The sequence below is a fragment of the Callospermophilus lateralis genome, chromosome 12 (genome assembly GCF_048772815.1).
Source record: "Callospermophilus lateralis isolate mCalLat2 chromosome 12, mCalLat2.hap1, whole genome shotgun sequence".
Lineage (NCBI taxonomy): Eukaryota > Metazoa > Chordata > Mammalia > Rodentia > Sciuridae > Callospermophilus > Callospermophilus lateralis.
Genome location: NC_135316.1, coordinates 83,976,553 through 84,003,693, shown reverse-complemented (window position 1 = coordinate 84,003,693; position 27,141 = coordinate 83,976,553). Strand labels below are relative to the sequence as shown.

At 35.3% G+C, this 27,141-nt stretch overlaps 1 protein-coding gene across 6 annotated transcripts in view; it reads left to right on the top strand.

The window, feature by feature from the left end:
• The window catches only part of Pds5b (PDS5 cohesin associated factor B), a 198,757-nt gene extending 196,497 nt beyond the window's left edge, over positions 1-2,260 (top strand). For all 6 annotated transcript variants that reach the window (XM_076872121.1, XM_076872119.1, XM_076872122.1 and 3 more), the window contains one exon: positions 1,381-2,260. In XM_076872121.1, the coding sequence (XP_076728236.1) occupies positions 1,381-1,416 (36 nt within the window). In that variant the 3' untranslated portion in view covers positions 1,417-2,260. The remainder of the gene's footprint in view (positions 1-1,380) is intronic.
• The last annotated feature ends 24,881 nt before the right edge of the window (positions 2,261-27,141 follow it).

Sequence of the window (27,141 nt, the reverse complement as noted above, 5' to 3'; positions counted from 1 at the left end):
TCTAAACTGAATGTAGAGAAGTACAAGTAGCAGTTTAGCATCAACACTTGAAGCATTTAATTTGTACCTCGATTTTAAGGCCATTGATATCCGTGAAGTATATTATTGTTTATATTTCATGACTTTGGCATTTCTGTTTGAGTTTCACAATAGACTAGAAATTATTCACTCTGAATAAAACATGTCTTTAATTAAAATCAGCTTTTGGAATTGAAGTACAAACTTAATGAAAATTCGTAAAATTGGTAATAGATACCTCTTGTGCAAAAATAGGGATGTGGTGCTTCCCAGGGGAAAAAATTTTTTTTCAGTTAATTGAATGGCTTTGCCAGTTAACATATCTAAGATACTTCTCTTTGGAAAACACATAATCAGCGTAATTAAATATTGATATACTAATGCTAAATCTTTTTTAAAAAATTTTTTTAGTTGTAGTTGGACACAATACTTTTATTTTATTTTATTTTTATGTGGTGCTGAGGATTGAATGAACCCAGTACCTCATACGTGCTAGGCGAGCGCTCTACCACTGATCTACAACCCTAGCCCCTAATACTAAGTCTTTAGATTAGCTCAGCCAGCCTTCTTTTCTTGAGAAACTTCAGTTCTGTGACCAACTCCCACCAGAGTTGTTCTTTGCTGACTTTGTCCTTTTTCATATAAGCAGTGGTCCTATGTGCCCTGGGATTTATTTGTGTACATGGGTAGGTCAAGCTGAATTGTACTCTCAAACTTGGTTTGGCTTAGCTCCTAAAGGTTTTTTAGGGCGGGTGGGGGAGTGACAGGGGTCAGAGTAAGATTACAGAAGAGTGATTAATGTCTTTACTAATCATAGAAAAATATGCAGTAAATTAATTAAAACCCTGTTCTTTTTATATTTATATTGTTTATACTGACCTTTAGTTTTAAGCTTTCATTAGCATTTGTCTGTAAATGGTAATATGTTTAATCTCATATTATTTATATCTATTTGATAGCTGTTAGGAACCAAATTCTACTTTTCTAGAAAGATAGTTGCAAGCACAAGTTCATAATTATCAAATGTTTTCTTTTACTACAGAAACATAAGTAGAAAGATGATAAATCCACGTGTAGTTGTTTTTCTTATTCTGTCTGATCATTTATCTCTAGGCTTATCAGATAGAAAAGTAAATTACTTTGCTGATTTGGGAAAAGCTGTTTATGGGCATGTAAGGGTTTGGATAGAGGCCTAAGTTGTGATGCCAAGGCAGAAAGTTAAAAGGAGAAAGGTTTCGGGGAAGCAGAGAAAGCAGATTTAGAAACAAGTGAGAATAAAAATTGGTTGAAAAAATAATTACTGTTATGTTTAATAAATGTGTTCCCCTTTTTAATTAAGTCTCTGGTGACTTTTCTCTTAAGGTACGGCGGCGAAGTTCTAAAAGGGAAAGGCGATGAACAAATATAATTTTCTTTACGAAAACTTTGGAAAAAATCATTTTTTTTTTGTCAAGCTAGAGGCTGAATCAAGCCTTTGATGCACAAAATGGGACTGCTGAAGTATGGACAGTTGGACCTTACTTTATGACCTCATGCATTTGTGGTCACATGCTTTAGCCATACACATGGTGATGACATTGACTATGGAGTATTGTGAAAGTGTAATGTGTGATGGCTATGTAGACATAAACTAAAGAAAAACCTGTAAATATCTTTTTTTCTTTCCTTTTAAATGTTTCTGACTTCTAAAGTGCTTGTATAGCTTTTATCTGCGGCTTTAAACTGACAGTATCCAACTGTTTACTGGATCTATTGATTTGAAAAGTTTGTTAGGATAGATCTTAAGCAGTAATCTGTCAGCGTATTTGTATTCTCTGCAGTTTTACTGTGAAAAAAATTTTTTTTTCAACAATTGGTGTCATTTTCTTGATGTCACTATTTGTTGGGAGTGTTAAATAGCCTCTTCCCCTTGTGTATCTTACCTAGTGTTTACTCCTGGGCACCCTCAATCTTCAGAGGTGCTAAATGGTCTGTCATTACACCAGAATTAAGCTTCTGATGGGAAGACACCATGCAAATTGTGAAATAGTCCTAACGTTGCTTGATTTCTTTACAGATCAACTCAGTATTGGTCCCAGAATTTTCTGACCTTTCATGGCAATGAAAATTTTAAGAAAGAGATTTAAAATATTTTAATTTTAAAGAGTGTGTTATAAAATAATGTAATGAATTCTTTATCCCATTTTATCATCCCTTTTCAGTTTTTATTAATCTACTGTATCAATAAAATTCTGTAACTTGAGTTTTTCATAGTCTAGAATGTTGTTGTGTATAAGTAATTTCCTTTTGAACATTTTGTTCAGAAAATGCAAATTATTACACTATAATATAAAATCTGATATATACACATTTAGAAAATACCAGTTCTTCATAACAGTGTAAAGTTAATCAGAAAGAAAAAATTTTATTGATGCAGTGTGTCTTTATAAATCTGTTCTTGAAAGCCAAGTGTTTTGTATTTTATAGTGAGTTGCATGTTTATGAAAAGTGCTGAAAATGAGATGTGCTTTTTTTCTGTAAATTCATATTTAGCCACAGTGTATGATAGATTACCCCATAACATAGTTTTTCATCAAAAGCTTATTACTGTACTTTATTTTGGAGCCAAAAATTGTTTTGGGGGGAGGGACAGGGTAGAAGTGATATATTCAACTATATCAGCTACTGTATGAATCACAGTTTTATAATATTGAATGAAACTCCACTTCATTTAGATTGGTTGAAGTGGAAATTTATTTGGATTTAGAACAGATCTTTTTCTTTTTTCTTTTCTTTTTTTTTTTTTTTGTTCATTGTAATCTGCAAACAGAGAAACAGATTGCTTAAGGGAGTATTGTTTTTTCAGTTATATAGACTGTATTTTGAACCAAAACATACAGATTACTGATTAATACTTACCCAGATCATTTTAGTATTTCAGGTGCTGTTCTTTTGTTTTTTTCATGGTAGTTAACACCAGGAAAAAAATATCATATTCTCACTTATTAAATTTATCACATTGAATAATGGAGCATTTTCATATAAAACACCATTATGTTTAAGGTATATTTCCAAGATTGGTTATAATAGATGGGGGATATAATAAAGAAGTTACTATTTTAGAAAATGACATTTTACTATTTTCCAGTGTGTATTGCAATTGATGTGATTTTTTTTCTTTTAAAGATTTCCATGTTTTTGAAACAACCTTTTATTTTTAGAAAGATGTTTTGAATTATGTTTTCTCAGTGTTTAACTTTTCTTTATTTACACCAATACGAACACCAGTGATTATAGGAAGCTGCTGTATATCAAGGCAGCTAATTTTGGATTACAATACTTTTTATTTTTAATGTTTAATTAGTTCAGTTCTCCCAACACACTATTTCTGTTGCAGTAGTACAAAGGAGGCATGTTTTTAAACCTATAACATAACGAATAAGGAATAGCTTTGTATTTTTGTTATTGACTAAACTGCACCAGAAGTATTTATGGAAATATATCTTCAAGGCCATTTTATAAAACATGAGAAAATGATTGTGGAAGATTTTTATTTGCATGATCATAGTTACCCAGATTTCATTGCACTGTACATCATTAATATTGTACATCATTTCACGCATACAAAAAATGTTCATTGTAGATTTTATGTTCCATGCCAATAAGTCTGTAATTTTACAATGTGTCTGTTGACTGTTGGGGAGGATTATGATGTAAATTTTTCAGTTTTCTGTAGAAAAATAGGTGCAATAATGATCAAAATTTTGATGTCCTGAGTCTCCATCTTAGAGGCTTATCTTATTATTATGTTTAAACATAACATTTTATGTACTAACATTTGGAGAGCCACATACTTTAAGAACAATAAAATTAAGTGTGTATAAAACATTAATTGCTAACTGTTGTTAGCACACTCTGCAGTGATAATGTTTATTCTGAAAGTATGTACTGTATAACATTAAGAAAATATTTAACTCACTGTAACAAGTTCCATTATGAAAACCTTAAGGTCCTCAGTGAGGTTACCTTGCTGCACTCTGTAGCAAATCCATTTAATCTACATTATAATAAAATTTCTTGCTGCAGTGCAACAGGAAGCTTTTTCAGTGATCTTCACTGTATATGTAAATTACAAATGTGGCTGTAAAACTCGTTCCAGGTATTAAAGGTTAAATTGCTTTCTATATCTTCTTACAACTTGTAAGTTTGATTTGTAAGATTTCCTTTTGCCCACTTAGAAGAATGTTGAAAATTTCAGAGTTTGTTTAATTTAGGTATATCTCTACCAGATAGTATTCATGTCACCATAATGAGCAACTGGTAATTAGATAACCAATTTTCAGACACAGTTTTTGAATTTCTGTGAAGTTTAATAAACATGAAAGCTTATATAATTGTATTTTTATGTGAATCAATATTTAAGTACTAAAAAGAAACAGCCATGTTTTGGTGGTATTTTAGTTTTGGAGCCTTTGTTTCATGAAGGGGAAATATATTTCCCAGTAACATTTTCCAAACTTTAGTTAAACGTCCCATACAAAACCTGAGCTTACAGAAATTTACTAAATACTATTTAAGTTAGGGAATTGCATAACTGAAGGAAATTAATGTATAATATGAACTTTGAAAATCAGCACAAAGAAAATAAGTTGCTAATGTTAGTTTTACAACCATTTTATTAAATGCCTAATATATGCCAGGCACTAAAAAATTTGACTCTTTTTTATTAAGGATAAAGTTGTGATATACACAGACTAATTTAACTACCTTTGTGGCACTTATGTTGAGGGTGGGTGAATAAGCAAAAAATAATTAAATGTCAGATTGTGAAAAATGTGGTGAATAAAAAAGGAAAGCCAGAATAGAGAATAATGATTAGGGGAGAGATTATTTGATGCACTTTGAAATTATGTTATTTGGTGCAGAAGGCTTAATATTGTTCCATCTTTGTGATTAAGTGATACTTTTATAATTACAAAGTGTCACTTCATATCTGTATGAATACTTTGTCTACTTTTGCCTGATCTAATATAGCCATACTAGTTTTAAACTATTATTTGCGGTTATTTTCATCCTGTTTGCATCCTTATTTTAAAGTACGTGTCATGTAAACATTTTGTATTTGTGTCTTGTTCATGTATCTAATTTGAGAATCTTTGTCCCTTTAATAGTGTTTAGACTATTTACTTTTAGTGTAATATTGATAGGGTTGGTTTAAAGCCTATCATGCTTTTCCCTCCTATTTTTTATTTTCTCCATTCTGTACCTTCTTTTAGCTCAGTATAGAACCACTGTTTTTATCTCTTCTGTTAGCTTTTTAGTTATACTTGATTGTACTGTTCCTTTAGTGGTTATTCTATAAGTTATAATATGTATGTTTGACTTTTTACAGTCTGTTATATTAATGCTTTTACAACCTCCAGAACAATATAAGAAGTTAAAAACAGTTCAATTCTGTTTGCTGCCAATATCCTTTGTGTTACGGTTATTACATATTTTGTAGTTATTAATGCTACAAAGTTATTGTTGTTTCAAGTAATGTTCTTTCATGTTTACCCATTCATTTTCTAATCTTTGTGCCCTTTCCCCCAGTCAATTGTGTGTGTGTGTGTGTGTGTGTGGTGCTGGGGATTAGAACCCAGGACCTTGTGCATGCAAGGTCAGGCGTTCTACTAGCTGAATCCCCAGCCCCTTTCCCCCTGGCATTTTGTGCTTTGTATTTTCATTCATTTTCCTTCATGCTGAAAAACAACTTTTTAGTATTACTCTTTGGGTAGGTCTGTGGATAGTTAACTCAGTTTTCTTGAGAGATCTTTGTTGCACATTCATTTTGAAAGGTGGATATATATGTATATTTCAGTGGATATAGGATTCTCAATTGCAGGTTTTTTTGGTACTTTTAAAATTGGCATTCCATTGTCTTTATCTTTTCTGTTGAGAAGACAGCTGAAAATCTTTATAATCTTTGTGAGTGATGGGTCTTCTTTTTTTTTTTTTTTTCTCCATGCTTTTTAGATCCTCTTTGTATCTTGTTTTCAGCAGTTTGATTATAATATGCCTATGTATAGCTTTCATTCTATTTATCCTGCTTGGAGTTTACTTACTGACCTTGAAATCTGCAAGCTGATGTCTTCCATCAGTTTTGAAAAGTGCTTAGCTATCTCTCTTCATGTGTTAATTCCACTGTATTACTTTTCCCTGACACTTCAGTAATAAATACATTAGGCCATTTGTGTTTCTTGCCTATTAATTTCTGTTCTTTTCATTCTTCCTTTCTCCCTGCACTTCATTTTGGATATTTCCTATTTTCTTTCAATTTACCAATCCTTTCTTTTACTATGTTCACTCTTCTGTTTAACACGTCCAATTAGTTATTAATTTCAGATATATTATTGTTTTTCAGTCCTAGAGTTTCTAGGTAATAATATTTTCACTAGTCCTGTCTTTTCACCAATCTTTTCCTTTTTGTATCTGAGTATAGAAGATGTGTTATTAGGGGTTAAACCCAAGGGCACTGAGCTACATCCCCAGTTCTTTTTATTTTGAGACAAGATCTTGGTAAGTTGCTAATAGTCTTGCTAAATTACTGAGGCTGGCTTCAAACTTGGATCTTCCTGCCTCAGCCTTCTGAGTCTCTGGAATTACAATCATGTGCTACCACACATGACTTTTTCCTCTCCCCCACCCTCCAGTGTTATTATATAGTTTAAATCTTCATGAGCTAAAACCAACATTTGAGTCATCTGTGGGTCTTGATTGTTGTCTTATTCTTTTTTCTCTTGATTACCAATCATAGTTTCCCTGGTTACATCTTTTTCTTCCTCTTTTTAGGTCTTATAATGTTTTTCATTAATGTAGGGCCTTGTATATAAAAGAACTAATGGATTGGGGTTGGTATGGTTTTCCTCCAAGGGAAGATTTGCCTTATTTTCTGCTGGGTGTTAATAGGGATTGATCAACTCAGTTCAGGAGTTGGGCATGAGTAGTAGCGTAGTTAGACACAGTCCCTTGTTTCAAATGTCTTAAGGATAAGAAATTACATGGTAGGTGTTTCCCTTTAGCACAGAAAGGTCACAGGAGATTTTGTTCAAGCTTTCAGTCCTACCCCACATCAAGCAGGAAGGTGACATGGACCTCGATTAAGTGAGGGACCAAGCCTTAAGAATTCCTGGGAGATGAATAATTCCATATTCCACTACACAAAAGCCTTTAGACAAGAATGAATTTTGTTCATCAAGGATTAGAAGAAGACTAATGTTTCTAAAGTGATAATAAAGGATTAAAGAGGCAGGAAAGAAGGAGATACCAAAGAGCCGTATTACTCTTGGGAGTTTTGTTCAAAACTTGATAGGAATCCATTTATAAGGCTTTGAATAAGAGAGTGATAAGGGTTTTATTCGTTGGTTTTAATTTTAACAAAATATATACTCTATTGTATGGAGGATGGATAGTTGAATACAAGAGTAAGTGCACAAAATTGCATTAAGGTATAACAGTAATATGGTTCCTCAGTACACCATAGTAGTGACAGAGGTTGGGAGAGAGTTAGATTCATTATATATTTTGAAGTTAACAGCATTGGTTGATGAATTAGATATGGAAACATGAGGAAGAAAAAAAGACACCAAAGTTTTGAGCCTGAGAAACTGAATGAGAGGTGGTACCATTTTATGATATGGGGAAGTCCAGTTGGGACATATTTAAAGATTTGGTGTCATTTGTCCATCAGTCTAAGCATGTTTATTAGTGTATGTATAATAGGTGTTAAGAAATTTATTTTTTTCAATAACAGACTTGGCATGCTGGGGTGGGTGAATTGATAAGACCAAGTCATCTTTGCGTTTAAATTCTCCTGGGATAATAACACCACCGCATAAGACTTAGGAATGTGTTTTGTGTTCTTTAAATATATGATAGAGAATAATTATATTTTCTAACAATTAACTAATAAAAATCCTGATTTCAGAAACACACCAGTTAACTTGAAAATAGTACTCATTAATGGTGATTATAGTAGAGGCCTTATAAATATGTCACTAGTTGTTAACTTATGTTTGATGACTGGCTAGCTAGGAAGTTCAGATGGGGCAAACCACTATGACCTAAACACAAATAATTTGTAAATACATATTTATGACCAGAACGTCCCTGAACTTTCCAAACCTACATTTCTAGTGCCTATTTGATCTCTTCTATTGAATATCTCAGAAACATCTCAAATTCAGCCTGTCCAAAATTGAATGCATAGTCAGTCTTTCCTTCCCAAATCTGACCAACTTCCTATATTAACATGCAACTGGCATCTACCTAGTAATGTAAATCAGAAATTAGAGATTGTCTTTACTATTCTTAACCCTATCCAGTCTGTCATCAGATCCAGTTGAATTTATCTCATTATACTTCTGGGTTTTTTTTAACTTCTTTTTTGCTACTGTAAGTCTCCTCCCTCATTTTAAGTTCTTATTTCTTTGATTCCAGATTGATTTTATATTTACTCATTTCACCTCAAATTTGTTTCCATAGTGTCACCAGACTCTTGTGAAATAAAGCAATTTCATTTTCTTCCAGCAGCAGCATCAGCAACAACAACAAAAAGATAAACTAACCATACATATAACTTTTAAAATTTAACATTGCTTTTAGGATAATGTGCCCTACAAAGCTGTGCATCTTTAGTCATTCCTATGTAGTTGGCATTTCCTTCACATTCTGTCTGCTACATTGTTCTTCCAGTCCCTTCAACCAGGTTACTGTTTGTTAGGTGGATATAAGAATACAGAAATTCAGAAAACATATTTTATTCTCTCTGCTTGGCAAACTCTTCTTTCTTCCAGTCTGCCTACTTCCTGTTCACACTGCAAGAGAAAATTTACCTAAGGAAGAGTTTTTATAAAGTTTTGTGTTCAGGGCAAAAGCCCATTATTATTTGTCTTCTTGTTTTACCCTTCTATAGCATTTAGCACAACTGACATTTGGATTATTTGATTAATGCATGTCCTACTACCTCCATTATGGTAAACTAGAGGAAGACAGGAGTTTTTGTTCACCAGTTTATGTTTAGCATTTAACACAGTGCCTAGCGCACATAGCAAGTGCTAAGAGTTTAAGTAAATGTAAATTATCAAAATGTAAAGAGTAGACATTAAAATAGTTTTGGTTTAAAATGAAGGCAACAGATAACTAAAAGCTGTATAAACATTATTGTGTCATAAAATCTTAACCATGGGTGTGTGTAGTAGTTGATATATCCTTTAAATAGATGAGGAAACTGAGGGTGAGATTATTCAAACTCCTCATCTTTAAAGCAGTGAAGGAAGATTTGATATCAATGTCTGTTTTACTCCAAAGTCATGCTCTTTGTGTACTACCTCAACTATTAATCACCAAATTACATTGAGTAAATACTAATAAATCTCAAGTATTAATAAAATAATTCTCAAATTGTATCCTATTAATGGAATTAATATTGGCCATATTTTATTGGATACTCTGCTACTTGTTTACCTACAACATTTTTCATTATCTTACAAATGTCTGATGGAAAATATCTCATGGGAAAAATTTTACAAATAAGACTTTAGGTGACATACATAAAGGTTACAGAATGGAGCCAATCTGAGCTCATGGTCTTAAAATACCTAACCCTTGATTTGGGTTAGTATTCAAATAACTGTTTTATTTATTGAAAGCACATAACATGATTAAGACATATCTTGGGGGCTGGGGATGTGGCTCAAGTGGTAGCGTACTTGCTTGGCATGGGTGCGGCCCGAGTTCGATCCTCAGCACCACATACAAACAAAGATGTTGTGTCTGCTGAAAACTAAAATGTAAATAAAATATTTTTTAGAAAAAGACATATCTTGGGAAGTGATGGATAAAGTATGAATTTGTTTGTTTAATGTAATTTACATTCTTGAGCTTTAACTATGTTCATGGTTTTTTTTTTTAATTGAGTTGCCCCAGGATGCCTAAAGTTAACATATATAAAGATCATGAGAAAGATAGGAATACTGTTAGTACCTTACAGATGGTGTCTGAATACTAATGGGTATGTACATACTAGATATGTTCACGTGGGAATCAAGGAAAGAAACTCAGCTCAGCTGGAGCAGATGGCTTTTTGAGTTATGGTTGAGTGGTAAGGTAATTTCTTTGAAAAAGTAGGAGAACATTGTATATGATTTTGAATTCCAAAGTTAACTAACAGAGCTACTGACAACTTTTTAAACCTACAGAATGAATATAGGAAACTTATGACTTAACAGTTTGGGGAGTGTTTGTAATACAGTTAAGGACTAAAATTAGGGAGTCCAGTTAGATAATTATAAAAAGATTAGAATAACTTTATAGATTGCAGTTATATTAAAGCTTCAAATTGTTTATCTCACCCTTCTTAACAAGAGTACCTATTGTGTAGGTATGCCATGATCCACTTAATCACTGTTTTTTTTCCAGTGGGCATTTGGGTTATTCTTGTTTTTCACTGTTATAGCAAGTGATCATCCTGTAAATAATGTCTTTGTGCTCAAGTGCTAGTTTTCTTGCAAGAAATAGACTACTATGTGGAGGTTGTGGAGTAAGTCCTTTCAGATTTTAAATTCTGACATGTTGCTTTTCAGAAAGTTTGCCAATGCTCTTTTTAATTTTTGTCAATCAGTGGTTAAAAATTTCTTTGTTTTTGTTTGCATGTCTGCAAGTACAAATGAAGCAGCATTGTTGCATGTTTTTATTTTGAATGGCTTTGTATTCCATGTATTTCTTGTTTCTATTCTTTGCCCAGTTTTCTGTTTTAATTGCTTATCTTTTATCATTATTTTTATCTGGGCTATGAACTTAGCCACACCTTATGATATTTTATTTCCTATAAAAAGGTGCAATTTTTGGCCAATATATATGCTAAAAGCGAGTTTACTCTTTCCTTGGGGCCTCTATATATTCTGGTATAAATCACTTGTTAAATATGGATGATATCTTCTGCTAGTGAGTTATAGCTAAGCATTCTTTAAAATACTATCTTCTGACATATAATATAGAAGTTTTTCATTTTAGTGTCTGGGTTTTGTGGTCACTACAAGATTTTGAAAACATTTTCCTGTTTTCTTCTAATACTTACACTCTACTTTTTTTTTTTTTCCATTAAATTATTTAACCCACTTTGAGACTCTTTTTGTATATTGCATGTGATTGTGGTTTGAAATGCCATATCATGAACTAAATATCTTTATATACATGGGTCTGTTTTGGATTGTTGCATTGATCTCTGCCTGTACCAGCATCTAACTCACTATACCTATGCAATGTGTTTATATATTTGGTCTAAATTTACCCAAGTCTTAATTTAAAAATATCTTGATGGGGCTAGGGTTGTGGCTCAGTGGCAGGGCGCTTGCCTCTCACATGTGAGGCACTGGGTCCGATCCTCAGCACCACATAAAAATAAATAAAGATATAAAAATATCTTGATGATTTTTTGGCTATTGTTTTATCAGAGAAATCAGCTTGTTAACTTCCATTCTTAAAGATTCTGTTGGTATCTTGAGGGAATAGCTCTTAATGTATAAACTAGTTTACAGTGCAATATTGAGTCTTCCCGCTGAGATAATGTTTTAAGGCCTTCCTTTCAATACAGTTTATTATTTTCTTCAGAAGAAATAGACTTTACATATCTTAATATTTGTGGGTTTTATTATTATTGCTAATGTTATTACTATCATTTTCTAATGGGTTTTGTCTGTTATACTGTCTTGTTTTCGGATGCTTTGCTGAAGAACTCTTATTTTAATAGTTTTTCAGTAATTCTCTTGGATTCACTAGTTACCTAATACTGTCTGCAAATAGTTTTACTGGTACTCTTTCAAATTGTTCTATTACATAGTGATTTCCTGATCTAATTGCATTGGTTGGCTTCTCTAGAGAACTGCTAAATAATAGCATTCAGTCTTTCCCCGACTTAAGATAAAGATTATATTTTTAATCAGGGTTATTAAAAAATAAAATCTGGGGCTGGGGTTGTGGCTCAGTGGTAGAGCACTTGCCTAGTATGTGTGAGGCACTGGGTTCAGTTCTTGGCACCACATATAAATAAATAAAAATAAAAAGGTCCAAAAACAACTAAAAAATATTTTAAAAATTAAGTAAAGTCTGGGATGTAGGTTGAATTCTATATTTATGTGCTGATTTTTATTTTTTAACCCATTATTAATGTAATTAATTATATTCATAGATATTGTATAGAATAATCCATGCTTTCATAGCATTAACCCAGCTTGGTCATGCTACTTAGATTCATTGTGCTAACATATTACTATGCTTACATCCATGTTGAGTCCTGAGATGCCTTTATAATTTTCTTTGTTGGGCTGGGGATGTGGCTCAAGCGGGAGCGCGCTCACCTGGCGTGCGTGCGGCCCGGGTTCGATCCTCAGCACCACATACAAAGAAAGATGTGTTGTCCGCCGAAAACTAAAAAAATATTAAAAATCTCTCTCTCTCTCTCTCTCTCTCTCTCTCTTTAAAAAAAAATAATTATTTTCTTTGTTATACTATCCTTATTCACATATTGATATGTAAGGGTTTTTTCTAGCCCTCTAGAATGAGTTGAAAGTCTGACCATATTTTTTTTTTATTCAGTGAGAGGTTGTCTCCAAATTCTGATAAGCTAACCCTTAAAATTGTATCATGTGCTTTTAACATTTTTAATATTTTTCAAATGAAAATATTTCAGAGATCCAGGAAATAATATAATAGACATTCATGACCTCATGCCCCAAGTTTGAAAGATGTTAACATTTGCAATATTTCACTTTGTACTGAACACACAGACAAACACACAGGAACGCAAACATATATTCTTACACGGACACATTCTCTCTCCTTTTCCACTCCCTGTGAGTGAGCATTGAAATCTCTGAGGAATGTCTAACAAATATGCTTCTTTATTGTGTTTGAAGAATAAACATTCCATAAACATTTGAGGAATGTTTATTCTTCACACACAGAGAAGTGATTGATTTGCTGCTTGTCCGTTGGTGGGAAGGATAAGTTCACTTTTAGCATATAAAAAGAAAGCTAGTCAAAAGTTGCAATTCCTTTTTTTGTTTTTTTCATAAATAAATGCTAAAAGTTGTAACTAAAGTCTATAACTTCTTTTCATTCCTCTCTTTTTTACTAAGAGATACTAATATAAGTCATTCTCATGCATGTTGTCACCCTCATTTTACATGTATTTAAAAAATATATAGAATTATTTTGTTTGTATTTTATGAAAAAAATACCCTGAGTCTTATTTTGACACCTGTTTTTTTTTACCTAATACTGTGACTTGAAGATAAAGCCACGTTGATACATGCTGATCTCCACTTTTTCATAATCGAGCATGTCTGCAATTAGGATGCTTCTTTGCAAATCAGTGTTTTCTTAAAACTGGCAACATTTTCTTAATAACAAAATAATATTACATCTTACAATTGAAATCATCTTAGATTCGATTAAATTCTATAGTTAATTTTTTCTACTTGCTGTAAAATGTTCTGTTATGTGAATATACCACATTTCTATACCATAGTCATTTTTCTTATTGATGGGTAATCAGATTGTTTACATTATTATTATTACAAACAGTACCAAAGTCAACATACTGCCTCATAAGTTATTTCTGAAAGGAAGTTTTGAGTTAGTGAATATAGGTATCAGACTTTCTACATTTTGCCAAATTGCTTTCCAATATGTATTATTTTATGTTCCTGCCAATGGTGTATAAGTGCTTCTGTTGCTTTTTATTTTTAGACTTATATCATTTGAAATGAATTCTATGTATGTTCTAGGCTAAGGATTTTTATCTTTTTTCAGTTTGCCTTAGCACTAATACTTAATTGAGTAGTTTATTCTTTCTATTTTGATTACATATTTCTCATTTACTGAGTGTCTGTATACTAAGGTCTAAATCTAGGCTCCCCTGTCTCTTCCATTAGTGAATGATATACTTCTGTAATTAGTATATTTTAATTACTATAGACTTATAGTAAGGCATCTCTCCTTATTAATACTCTTCAAAATTGTCTTGACTATTCTTGTCTTTTTATACCTCTGGATGAATTTTAAAACCAGGTTGCCAAATTCTGGGGGGAAGATCGCTAAGGTTTTTACTGGAATTTCATTGGATTTTTAGTGTATTTGGAGAGGGTTATCTTTATAATATTGAATCTTCCTGTTTATGAATATGGTTGGTTGGTTGGTCAGTGTGTTTTTCTTTCTGTGCCTACCTGCCTATCCTACCTGTCTTCCCTTTTTTTTTTTTTTTAATCAATAAAGTTTTACAGTTTTCTTCATTGTCTTACAAATTGTATTTTTCTTTAAAATTACCATTCTAGTTGCTTGGTGGTAAAAAGGAAGATGAGATCTGTCTCCCTACCATCTAACTAGAACTGAGTGACTTCTTTGGGTACTAATAACTTTTTAGAGGGCTGAAGCTTTTATTTTGTTTTGTAGCTTTTATCAGTGATTAATTCAAGTTTTTTCCCTGTTTCAGTTTTGATAATTCATGTTTTCCTTGGATATCATGCATTTTTAGGTTTGAAAATTTTTAGGAGAATTTTTATGTTGATTCTTATATCTGCATCAACTGTTTAATTAATTGAGCATTTTCTATTTCTGTCATTTCTTCAGTGATCTTCATTCCTTCTTTTAGTCACTTGAATTGTATACTTGGTTCACTTACATTTTGCCTTGTTTTCTAACAAATACATTCCTTTTCTAAATACTCCTTGATTATATCATACAGGTTTTGTTTTATAGTGTTTCCTTGTTATTAATTTCTAAATAGATTATACTTTTAGTTTTGTTTCTAAAGGTTAATGGAGTGTGTGTGTGTGTGTGTGTGTGTGCCCAGAGAACTTTAAAATTGGGAGGATAGGTTCAAAAGAAGGGGGGTGTTTTCCATTTTGTTGTTCTTTTTTGATTAATACAGATAAATTACAGTCCAAGGATGTCATTTCTTGGTCTATATTGAGAGATGTTTTTCTGTGTGTTTTCATTTGTGTCTTAAAAGATTTTATTCAGTGTCATGGTTGACGCTGTGTATATGTATCCATGTTTTAGGTTAAGCCTTATATTCACTTATTTAAATTTCTTATTTTTGTCAGACTTACTGGTTTAGGGAAGATGTTAATGTCTCCTGTAAAGATTGTAAATGTGCCTATATCTTTGTGTTTCTGTCAGTTTTTATATATTTCAAACTTGTGATGCTAGGAGTTCTATGATACTATTGGGGGATGGCATAATATCAACAGTAAAAAAAAAACTCACTTTTTTTTTCCTTTTATGCTATTTGCTTGAATTGGATTTGTTTGATTTTTAACCTTGCTGTATTTTATTGCTATTTAATACCCCCTTTTGCCAACTTCCCTGTGACATTTTGTTTTATATCTGGTTTTTATTTTGTGAGTTCGTTTTTTTGTTGCGGGGAGGAGTTGGGGGCTGCTGGGTATTGAACACTGGGCCTTGCCTCACACTGCTAGCCAAGTGCTTCACCACTAAGCTGTATTCTCAGTCCTCCATCTGATTTTAAATACAACATATAGCTATCTTAGTGTTTGTTTCTTTCCCTCCATTTTCTCTGTTCTCCCTATGGAACTCTTGTTAGATTTTAGAGCTTCTAGACCCAGCTTTCTTTTTATATCTCAACTTTATCTTGTCAACCCTTTTTTTCCCCACCCTACTAGACTCTGATCCTTTTGAGAGATTTGATTTTCTTTCTGGAACTTGTCAAGATTTCTACAGTTCTTTGTCTTCCATCATTTTGGGAGGAAATTTAGTTGCCAGTACTCCAACTTCCACGTGGAACCAATGGAATCCTTCCTTCTTTCTATCACTTATGTTATATTCTCATCCATTGTTTATTTGGGGGACAAAACTTATATACCTGTATTTAGTCCATCATCTCTGAGCCTTCCTGAGCTTTTTTTTTTTTTAAGGTATTTAGTGTCATTATGCAAATATTGCTCATTGCATAAGTTGGGTTCACTTCAGTTCCTAGGGGCTTCTATTAGCCAGCCCCAATACAAAGCAGCTCATTTATGGAACTGTTACTGGAGATTAAAAATGACTAAAAATCTTATGTTTTTTCCTAAGTCCTCTTCATGACTTTTTGTTTTTGACTGGCCCCTGTGACACTCTCCTAGTAGAGGTCTTTTCCTACTTTATTTCACTGGTGTTTTTTCTTCCTTCACCTATACCTTAATTAGCATTGTAATTTAATGTAAGAGTCAACTTTTTGTCCTCTTTCTATAAAAATGAAAAAATGCTGATTTCACAATAGTAATTATAGTTTTAGTATTGAGAAAAATTTTATCTACCTATATATAGTCATAATACTTCGATATGGCCACAGGATTAATGTTTGTTGATTTTTAAAACTACTTCCTTTGAAAGATATGACTGAAGAGTCATATCTTAAATTCTCACAACAACATATAATGAGATAGATTAAGTGTACAAAAGGCAACTATTCAAACAAAAAGAAGTAAATCTTGCAAAGTAGCCATAGCATTTTATGAATCTACCTTTCCTCAATGGCACTTAGTACCTAAATGTAGGTGGTAATTAGATTTGCCATAGCCAATAAATATTTACTCTTTTATGCACTCACATTTGAATGATATTACATGTATGAAACTTTATAGATGTAGATGTGTTCAAGCTTTACATCTATGTTAAGTACAAGTATATAGAAAGTGTAAATAGGCAATAGAGCTTTCGTTCTACTGGCTCTGCAGATATAATTAGTGTATAGTCTTAGAGATGTCACGTGTCTGCATGGCAGTTTCCTCATCTGTAAAATAGAGATAAACAATTTTTTAAAATACAAGTGCAATCAAAATAATAGTATGTATTTAAAAATCTTTGTAAATGGACTGGGATGTGGCTCAAGCGGTAGCGCGCTCGCCTGGCATGCGTGCAGCCCGGGTTCAATCCTCAGCAGCACATACAAACAAAGATGTTGTGTCTGCCGAGAACTGAAAAATAAATATTGAAAAAATTTAAAAAGAAAAAAAAATCTTTGTAAAGGGCTAGGGTTATAGCTCAGTTGGTAGAATGCTTGTCTTGCATGCACAAGGTCCTGGGTTTGATCCCCAGCACCACCACCAAAAAAAAAAAAAAAAAAAATTGTAAAGATAAAGCCCACTCAATAAAAAATGTTAGTTAAAATTGTTAACCTTTAGCTGTCAAAGTATGTGTCATAACTTCAGTTGTTGGAATCATAGCCCACCTTTGGACAAGAAAGGTTGTCTTTAAAGAAAACTAACTGAAAATGAAAGAAGCACACACAACACAGATGTATGGGGGTCAACGGTGGGGAATTTTCAAACTGTGTTGCCACGTTCTGGAAACCACCCCTTGATGGTGGTTTCTCAAATCTCGGATGATTGCACATTGCCCAAACTATAGTTCATCTTGTCACTGATTTTGTTTTGATTCCTTTTTATTATGTCTCAGTCAAAAACTAAATCTGACATCAAACTCTGTCTCTTCTTGGCTATGAACTTTGGCTTATGACCTGTAACCTTTTAATGACCCCCAACTTGATTACACTATAGGTAAGACCAAATATTGTGACATTTGCTTTTTAAAATTCTCCATTGGTGCCACAAATCATTGGCATATCTTTAACTGATAGGTAATTCCCAATCTATTTCCAATAGTGAATTAGGAACTCTAATCATGAATCTCTAGTTACTAATTATTTGGATTTCCAGTGACTTCATCTTCCCTCTGTCTTCCTGCAACAACCCCCTATACCCACCATCATCATTGTGATAATCTTATTTTTCCAGTCACCTGGGATATAAATCTTCATGGAGTCCTAATTAATTCACATTTTTTTAAGCCAGAAGACTTACTTTCCATACTGTTGTAACCATTGAATACCAAAAATTTGAAATAAGCAGAAAACCTAGTATTCAATTAAACAATGAGATAATAGCCTTACGTTTATTTCACAAGAGGATATTTTTTGGACTTTCTCGGTGAATTCCAAAAGCAATGGACCTCATAAACTTAAAGCAATCCTAATAGAAAATATCACCACCAGTAAGAGTGTTCCACCCTGCCAAGGATTTAGTACACATCCTAAATGATGAGGGACAAGAAACTTCTGAAACCTGTCATTGAACACTGCTTTTTCTGTACTCTAGCCTCCAAATGGAGTTGATCTGGAAGTGAGAAATCACCAAGGGGAAACAGCTGCACACCCCACTGAACAGCCAGTGATGGAATTAAGCTGAGAGAAAACAAATGGGTCTCCAGAGAATCCACATCAGGCTTTTCTGTGAGCTATGCTGACCTCTTGCTCTGCAGGGGTGATGCAAAACCACTCTCCCCACAGACCCCAAGAGTATATTGTGAAACCCAAAGAAACTGCCAGCTGCTTCAGGTAGCCAGTTTCTTTTAGTGTCCTGGATACTGGAAATAGAGGGCTGGTTAGAACTGCCATTCTGATTGATGAGTGATGCACAGAAAGGAACCAGTGGAAGACTATGAAAAGTCATCACAACCTCACACCTGCACCCTTCATGCCCTCATTAACCCCCGTGCCCCCAGAAGAAAAAAGGAACATAGTAAGCAAAAGGCAAGCAAAGAATTTTAACAATGGAATATCCCAGAAAAGAAAATTCTCCATACTCTCAAATTAGAGAACTAATTCTGGAAAATAACTCAAAGAAGTGATTGTGAGATGAAGGAGATAAAGATTGAGTCTGCAAATAGTTATAGAACAAATATATAAGGGTTCAAAATAACATAGATATGTGCTAAATTCTGTATCTTTGGAATAGAATATACCTTTTCAAACAATCCCAGTCATTAATAGAATTTGGCTGTTAAGCCACAAATAATTTCAAATTCCAAAATTTTAAATACTTCTTTAAAAGAAGTATCTAATTACTTGGGAAAATCTAATGTTCTCAAGGGTAAAAACAAAAGATCTAGATTAATATTTAGAAAGTCATGATGAAAGGATTATCAAGCATCCAAGGCAGGATAGCTGTACTATGTGGTTAAGATTGGTCTTAGCTAGACCCTGATTGAATCATTTGCAGTTTTGCTAGTTATCAGGTCTGTAACTTTGAGCAATTTGTGTAGCTTTTCTGGGTCTCATTTTCAGTGGACTAAGTACATATAAAATAGCACCTGGCACATAAATGCTCAAAAAAATATTAGCTGTTTTCCAAGATGGCCAATGTGGTTAGAGGGCAATAAAGAAGGTGGTGGTGGGGCGTTGTGTTCTAAGTGAAGTCAGAGATGTGGGGAGAACAGATATGGGTCCTATAGTTCACAGGTCCCACCACAGCCCATACAACTAATGTCCTCTTTTGGGCCTGCAGTGATTGGACAGAGGACAGTCACACATCTTTAGCCCCTCAAGTTTGGAAACACTGATTTTCCAGACTCTGGGTGTCAGCTGATTAAGGCTTTGAAAGAAGGACTAGGAGCTATCTTTGGTGTGTGTGGAGAAGAACTAAGAAAAGGAAAAATGTCTGGGGGAATTATTCATGCTGTCATCTTACCATATTACTACTCTGTCAAAATTTAAAATAAATTTTTGTGATTGGATTTGTTGGGCACATTGGTTAAAAAAAATAGTTTCCCTATATTAATTGATATGAGGCAAAATCAGAGCCATAGAAACAAATGAAGTTGCTGTTTTGGTATTTAGTAACTTGGGAAGTCACATTGATGTGATAAGCCGAAGTTAGACTGCAACAGGTTGAATGGAGGGAAGTCAGGAAATGGAAACAGTGGACACTGATTTGGAGAAGGGAGGGGGCAGGGGTTAGCAAAGATGGTGGAATGTGATGGACATCATTATCCAAAGTACATGTATGAAGACATGAATTGATGTGAACATACTTTATATACAACCAGATATGAAAAATTGTGCTGTATATGTGTAATAAGAATTATAATGCAAAAAAAAAAAAAAAAAGGACAGAGGAGGGGCCTTTTCTAGGGAAGAGTGGATAAGCTACACTTGAACATTTTTTTTTTTCCCCCAGTAAGCATACATATTTTGGAAATCCTGCCCACAGCTTTTTTTAAAAGACTCTGCCCTAGCCCATACCCTCTACTCAGTTTTGTGACTTTGATCTCCCTCTGACTCTACCTGATAGAGGATTGTGTGACTTCTTAAAAGATAAGCCAAGGGCATTTGAATTTTCCTCTGGGGGTTTGAATGAGAAGGCACAGCAGTTTCCAACAAATGATGGAGTGTAAATCCAAAATCCACCCAGGGCTATGTGCAAGAGAAGGAAACAGGGAAACCAATGTGGGAGAGGGGCAGATGCAGCAGAGGACAGAGGAGAAGCCAAGATGCCCCAGAGACTGAAAAGAGAGAGCAGCTGGTCTTCAGACCTGGATCAGTGTCTGAACTTCTTGACCATATCCCTAATTTCTGATATTCAAACTGGCTAGAAGGGATTTCAGTTTCTCCCAGAAGAAAGGACCCTGACTACAGCAGTCCTCCTTGCATTTTCTCATATATGGCTCTTCCTGACTTGAATTTGTTGTACAGATAGAGTGAATATCTGAAAGTGCTGTCTTCATCAAGTTATCAATTATTCCCCTGCTCACAGCCCTCTACTGATTGACCAAGATCTATACATAAAGTATAAGAACAATGAGCTTCACAGCCTGTCAGAATATGGTCTCCTCGGGCTGGGGATGTGGCTCAAGCGGTAGCGCGCTCGCCTGGCATGCATGTTGCCCGGGTTCGATCTTAGCACCACATACAAACAAAGATGTTGTGTCTGCCGAAAACTAAAATAAATAAATAAATAAATATTTTGAAAAATTCTCTCTTTCTCTCTCTCTCTTTAAAAAAAAAAAAATATGGTCTCCTCCAATTTTCCAAACTTTTCCTCATCATTTTCTAGTTTTAACTTTTCCCTAACCACACTACCTATTCTATCATGCCAAAATAATGATCTAGGCCCTTCCTATTCATAGTGTGGGCCTAGCTGCAGTATGGGCCTCACTTGGGAGTTTGTTGAGGATGCACAATTTCATGCCCACCCCAGACTTCATAACTCAGAATCTGCATTTTAATAAGATCTCTGAGGGAATGACATCCACACATTTACATTTGGGAGCGTTGGTCTATGTTGTGTGTGTAGATCTCAAAATCCTGCAAGACTCTAATACCTGTTATATAATACTTTGTTATTGTGATGAAATACCCGAGACATTCAGCTTAGAAGAAGGAAACGCTTATTTTGACTCAGTTTTGGAGGTTTGAGTCCATTGGCCCATTGCTTTGGGGCCAGTGGTGAGGCTGTACATCATGGCAGGACTGCTTGGTAATGGAAGCTGCTCACCTCAAGGTGGCCAGGAAGCAAAGAAAGACACAGAAATGGTGGGGATTCTAGTATCCCCTTCAAGGGCATGCTGCCAATGACCTAACTTCCTTCTATTAGGCCCCACCTCTTAAATGACCTACCATCTCTCAGAGGTGCCATGGGCTGGAGACCAAGCCTTTAACACATAGGCCTTCAGAGACACTCAAGATCCTAACTATAGCCTTCTCTCCTCCTTTAAGTCTCAGTCTAGGGACTCATTGTCCCACTGTATACTTGCTGATCACATAGTGGTAGCTCACCTCCAGCTGAATTCCCATAACACCATTAGAAACCAATATAATAGCTGAATTGAGTACCTGTGATCTGATCACTGGGATGAGCACTCTGTGCTGCCTAATTATTCCTCATGATCATTCTATGAGGTATTGTTTTGCCATTTTATAGGTAAAGCAATCAAGACTCAGAGAGTAACTTGCCATGTTCAAACAGCTAGTGTCAGAACCAGAATTTGAATTTACAGCTGTTGTGGTTTAGTATAAAGGGACCCCCTATCCTTCAACCCAACAATATTCAGAAGTGGAGATTGTGGAAAGTAATTTGCTCATGAGGGATCTGACCTCACCAGTAGATTAATCCATTCATGGGTTCATAAGTGATTTGACTGTAAGGAGGTGACAGAAACTGTAGGAGGTGAGACCTGGTTGAAGGCAGTGGGTCCTTGGGGGTGTTCCCCTGCCTCCTTTCTCTCTTCTTCCCAGATGCTCTGCTCAGCCATGCACTCCCCACCATGATGTTCTGCCTCATCACAAGTCCACGGCAATGCAGTGAGCTGACCCTGGACTGAAACAATGAGCCAAAATAAATCTTTCCTCCTCTAAGTTGATTTTTTTCGGATATTATGTAACAGTGACAAAAAGCTAATACAAGAGCAGTGTGATTCTTGAACTCACAAAACATATCCATCTTTATAGTAATAAAAGTAAAACCAGACACTAGAGCATATGAATCTAAATGAACAGTTCAGACAAGTCATTATCATCTTGTAAACTATAACTACAAAATTATCTATAGAGGAAATTAATGATCCAGCAAAGAAACTGTCTGATTACATTATAGACAAAGTATGCATAGCCTAGGCCAATTCTTAATTTTGATGTTTTCACCATTTGGAGATTGAACATCTTGTTCATGCAATTTGTAGTCTATACTTCCACAAAAGAGTCTTGAAAAAAAAATTTTTAAACTGTTTCAATGCTGTGCAAATAATAAACATGCAAGAAATATGTACAGGATTTGTTGGATTCTCACCATTAATTGTGTTGTAGCCATCCCTAATTTGATGTCAACTATATAAGAAACTAAATTCCTGGACTTTTCACCTATATCCTGCTTTCCCCATCTCAATATTCATCCATTTTACCTTATAGTTACTTGGGCCCAAACCCATAAATCCACATTTGATTCCTTCATTTCCCTCCCACACCCTTCCTAATGTGTCAGAAATTCCTGTTCATGTGAAATACATTCAGAACCTAACCATTTCCACTGCTATTTCTGTGGTCCATGTCACTATGATATCTTGTGTGTTAACTTGTTAGGGATGCCTTAACAAAGTACTACAAATTGGGTGGCTTAGGCAGTAGAGATTTATTATCTTACAATTCTGGAGGCCAAAAGTCTAAAATTAAGTTGTTGGCAGGATTGGTTTCTCCTGAAGGTTGTGAGAAAGGACTTGTTCCAGGCCTCTCTCATTGGCTTGCAGATGCTGTCTCCGCCATGTGCCTCTGTGTTGTCCTCCCTGTGTATCTCTGTGCTCAAATTTCCCCTTTTCATAAAGACACCAGTTATATTGTAATAGGGCCCATTATAAAGGTCTCACTAACTTAATCACCTCTGTAAAGACCATCCTCAAATAAAGTGACATTCTGAAGTACCTGCAGTGAGGACTTCAGTATATTCAGGTGTCAACCCATGACGCTTGAATTACTAGAGAAGCTTCTTAGTTGTCTTTCTTTCTACTTTGTCTTCTAGAGCCCATTTTCCACACAGCAGCCAAGTATTCTTCTAAAATGGAAATCAGATCATATCTCTCTTCAGATTAAAATCCCTCCATGCATCACCCTTGCAGTAAAAGCCAGAGCCCTTACAATGGACTACCAGGCCTGGTTATCAGACCTTCATCATCTCTGATTTCATCTCCTGCTGTTCTCATCCTCACGCACCTCACTTGAGCAGGGGTTTGCTCACTCTCCCTCTAAGACACCAAGGGAGTTTCCACATCATAGGATTTGTGTCTACTATTCCCTCTACCTGGAGTATTCTCTCAGATGTTGGCATGTCTTGTTATCATCTGAATTTTTTCCAAATGTTTCCGTGAAACCTTCCATGAATTCCTTACTTAAAACTGCAGCCTGTGCTCCAGTACTCTTTATCATTCCTTGATGCTTTATTTTTCTCTACAGGACCGATCCTCTTCTAGTTATATAATTTTTACTTTTTACTATTGTCCCCATTAGCCACATTAGAATGTGGCTCAATGAGGTTGGCTCTCAGTTACATCCTCAGGTCTAGAAAAAAGCTGTCCTTTGGTCCGTCAATACGTATGGATAGTGTGAATGAAAGATTCCATTTTGTAAGGGCTAAGACTGAAGAATGGAGAAGTTAGGTATTTTCCCAGATCGCACAATGAGTTGGTGACAAAGCTTGGACTACAATTGAAGCAGCCTCCTGGTTCCAAGATCTTTATGTAAACCAGAACATAAATATTTTCTTTAGTGTAATGACATCAATACAATTTAATACTAATTAAAACTTAAAAATACTAATTTTCATTTTCATTTGAAAGCCCATCTTCTGCTTGGTAAGCTTATTTCTGTCTTAATAGCCAATTTAGCTTATTGCATCAGTCTAATTTGTCTAATGCTAACCTGTATAGCAAGTACCATCAACAAGGGCCCCAAACACAAACTGCTTCTAAGTTGATTCTGAGACGCCTCTGGACCATTAAGGATACCAATAGAATTTTATTTTTTATAATGATAATTTTAATTTTTATAAATAAATACATGGACATAGTTGAAAAACTAAATGGTATAGAAAGACCTAATAATAAAATGTCCCAGACTCAAAGATACAAAGTTCTTTAATTCTTACTCCCCACTTTCCTCCTGCTTTCTCTGGACTTCTCTCTGAGCTTTGTGTCTTTCTGTCCAGGCCCAAGTCACAGCTCTCATTCTGGGACTTCCTTAGGTAGAATTTATTGCTTTCTGTAATAAGAAGATTATTTTCTTATTTTGCTGGATCTCATTATCAAGTAAATTCTTCAGAAAGGAGTATGGGAGGTAAACCTAATGAGTATTTGAATGTCTGAAAAATATATTTATTGTACATTCACACTTGGTTGTCATTTGGCCAGGTACATAGCCCCCAACTCTGGATGGGGAACTGCCAGTGGCACAAGGTGGCTCTGGAGGACATTATGCCTCTGCCACAGTAAGTGACTGAGCCAAGGGTGCACTTTTCCTCTTTTAGTTTCTGATTCCTCCTTCCTTGCCTGACCTCTGACCCCTAACTCGTTTCCTTCCATAAGCTTTGGAAATGTTGATCTTTCTGACCCCTGGCCCTTGGTTCCTGTTCCATCGCAGCATCAGCTTTCTTCCCCTGGGGTATTTTTTGGTATTCCACTGCTACCTTTAGTTCATGTGTCATTGACATTTTGATACCTCTGTGACTCTTAATAAGTATTGCTTGTAATTACAGTAATCTAATCAAAAGGGCAAGTAGAAAATCCTTCCCATTCCAAAATCATTTTTTTTCTATTTCCCCTTCTGCTTTAAAAGAAAACCTAAATCTGGAGAATTTAAACCCAAAGAGCAATTAATTCAAAAGAAAATAGTTTGCATTTGAAGAGGTTTATTTACTTGGCAGAAGGATGATTTCAAATATGGACTTCCTTTGTGTATTTTTGTGTTTAGAGAACAGGGAATAAATGGAAGAACTACTTAGTGCTCCAAGATGTGGAGCCACAGCCAGTGGAAGATGCAATGAAAAAGAGACCACTCAACTATGGGATTATGGTGAATGCAAAGTGTGGTTTGAGAGTTGACTAGAGAGGATAAGAGATCTTATATATAAGGGAGGGTATAAAGTAGCTGTGGAGAGGGAGAGAGAGTATCTTGGAAAAAAGCTATGCTGGTAACCTCCTCACTCAAATGTGAAGGGCTCATTCAGTGTCCTACCCTGGTGCCTGGCCTAAGCTAGAGAGAGCTGAAGAGGGCCCAGGCAGCTGGAGGCAGGCCAACATGAGCAGTTCCTGGGAGCTGTCATTAGCCTCCCTCTGCAGGCTTGGCTGGACTGCAGCATGGAATCCTGAGCACCAGATGAGGAACTGGGTTAGAAGGCTTGGGGTCACTTCAAAAATCTTGTCTAAGGGGTTTGGGATGCAGTAGGAGAGGATTGCTCAGTGGTAAGTATTGTTGGGTTGTTATGATTTGGATATGAAGTGTCCCCCCAAAGCTTCTGTGTTAATGCAGGAATATTCAGAGGTGGATGATTGGATTATGAGTCCATCCCAGTTTGAATGGAGTAAGTGGGTGGTGACTGTAGGAAGGTGGGGTGTGGCTGAAGGAGGTAAATCACGTGGGCCCTGGAAAGGTTCATCTTCCCCACGGTCCCTTCTCTCTCTCTGCTTCCCAGCCACCATGAGGTAACCAGTTCTCCTTCGCTATGCTTTTCTTCCATGATGCTCTGCTTCGCCTCAGGCCCAAGCAGTGAAGTCGGCCCACCATGCACTGAACCTCTGAAACTGTGAACCAAAATGAAATTTTCCTCCTCTAAGTTGTTCTTGTTGGATATTTTGGCCACAGTGACAAAAAGTGAAGAGATGGGTATTTCAAGGGCCACAGTTGAGGAGGTGGCTCTGGAGCAACCAGATGAGTAAGAGGCATCTGAAGAGGGGAGCTTTCGAGGGCAGAGTGAAGAACACCTGAGGGAAATAACCTGCTAGAAGTATCTTCCAATCATAGCCTTTCCCACCACCGTGTCACCAGTAGGAGCTTTATTTTCCTGATCTTTCCTTCTTTACCGCACCTCAGAGATTCTCCTCTTCTGGGCCATTAGAAACTGCAATCAGCAAGGTATGGACGTGACAGAAAAAGAGAAGAAACTATGCATATCCCATCCAGGCCAAAGCAAGCTCCCATTTGTGACCAGAGGGGTCCACACGGGTAGCAGGAGGAGAGAAAAGGAGGCGAGTGAAGTGTTCATATATTAGACCCAACATTTTAAGTTTAAGATATACAACCTAAAATAACCATTGGGATTTTGGAAGTCTGTTGGAGGTCAGAAGGGCCCTAATTTGCATCCAGAGTCAATAGCAGTACCCCCCTCCCAGTCTAAGTCATAAGGTAGAATGAGAGACATACTACTACTACTAATAATAATAGTAGTAAGATTGCATTTTTGACCTCACTAATCCTGCCAGATCAATGCACGAGTAACAAGCACTTTGGAAACATTATTCCCTAAAAAATATGTATGACAACTATTTACATAACCTTTATATTGTATTAGGTATTTTAAGTAATCTGGAGATTATTTCAAGCATACAGGAGGATGTGTGTAAGTTTTGTGCAAATTCTATACCATCTTACGTAAGGAACCTGAGCATCTTTGGATTTTGGTATCTGCAAGGAATGGAGGTGGGAAAGGGGACCTGAAACCAATCTCCACAGACACAGAGGGATGATTAAACTTACCGAGAGCTTCTATGTGCTAAGTACACTATTATCTC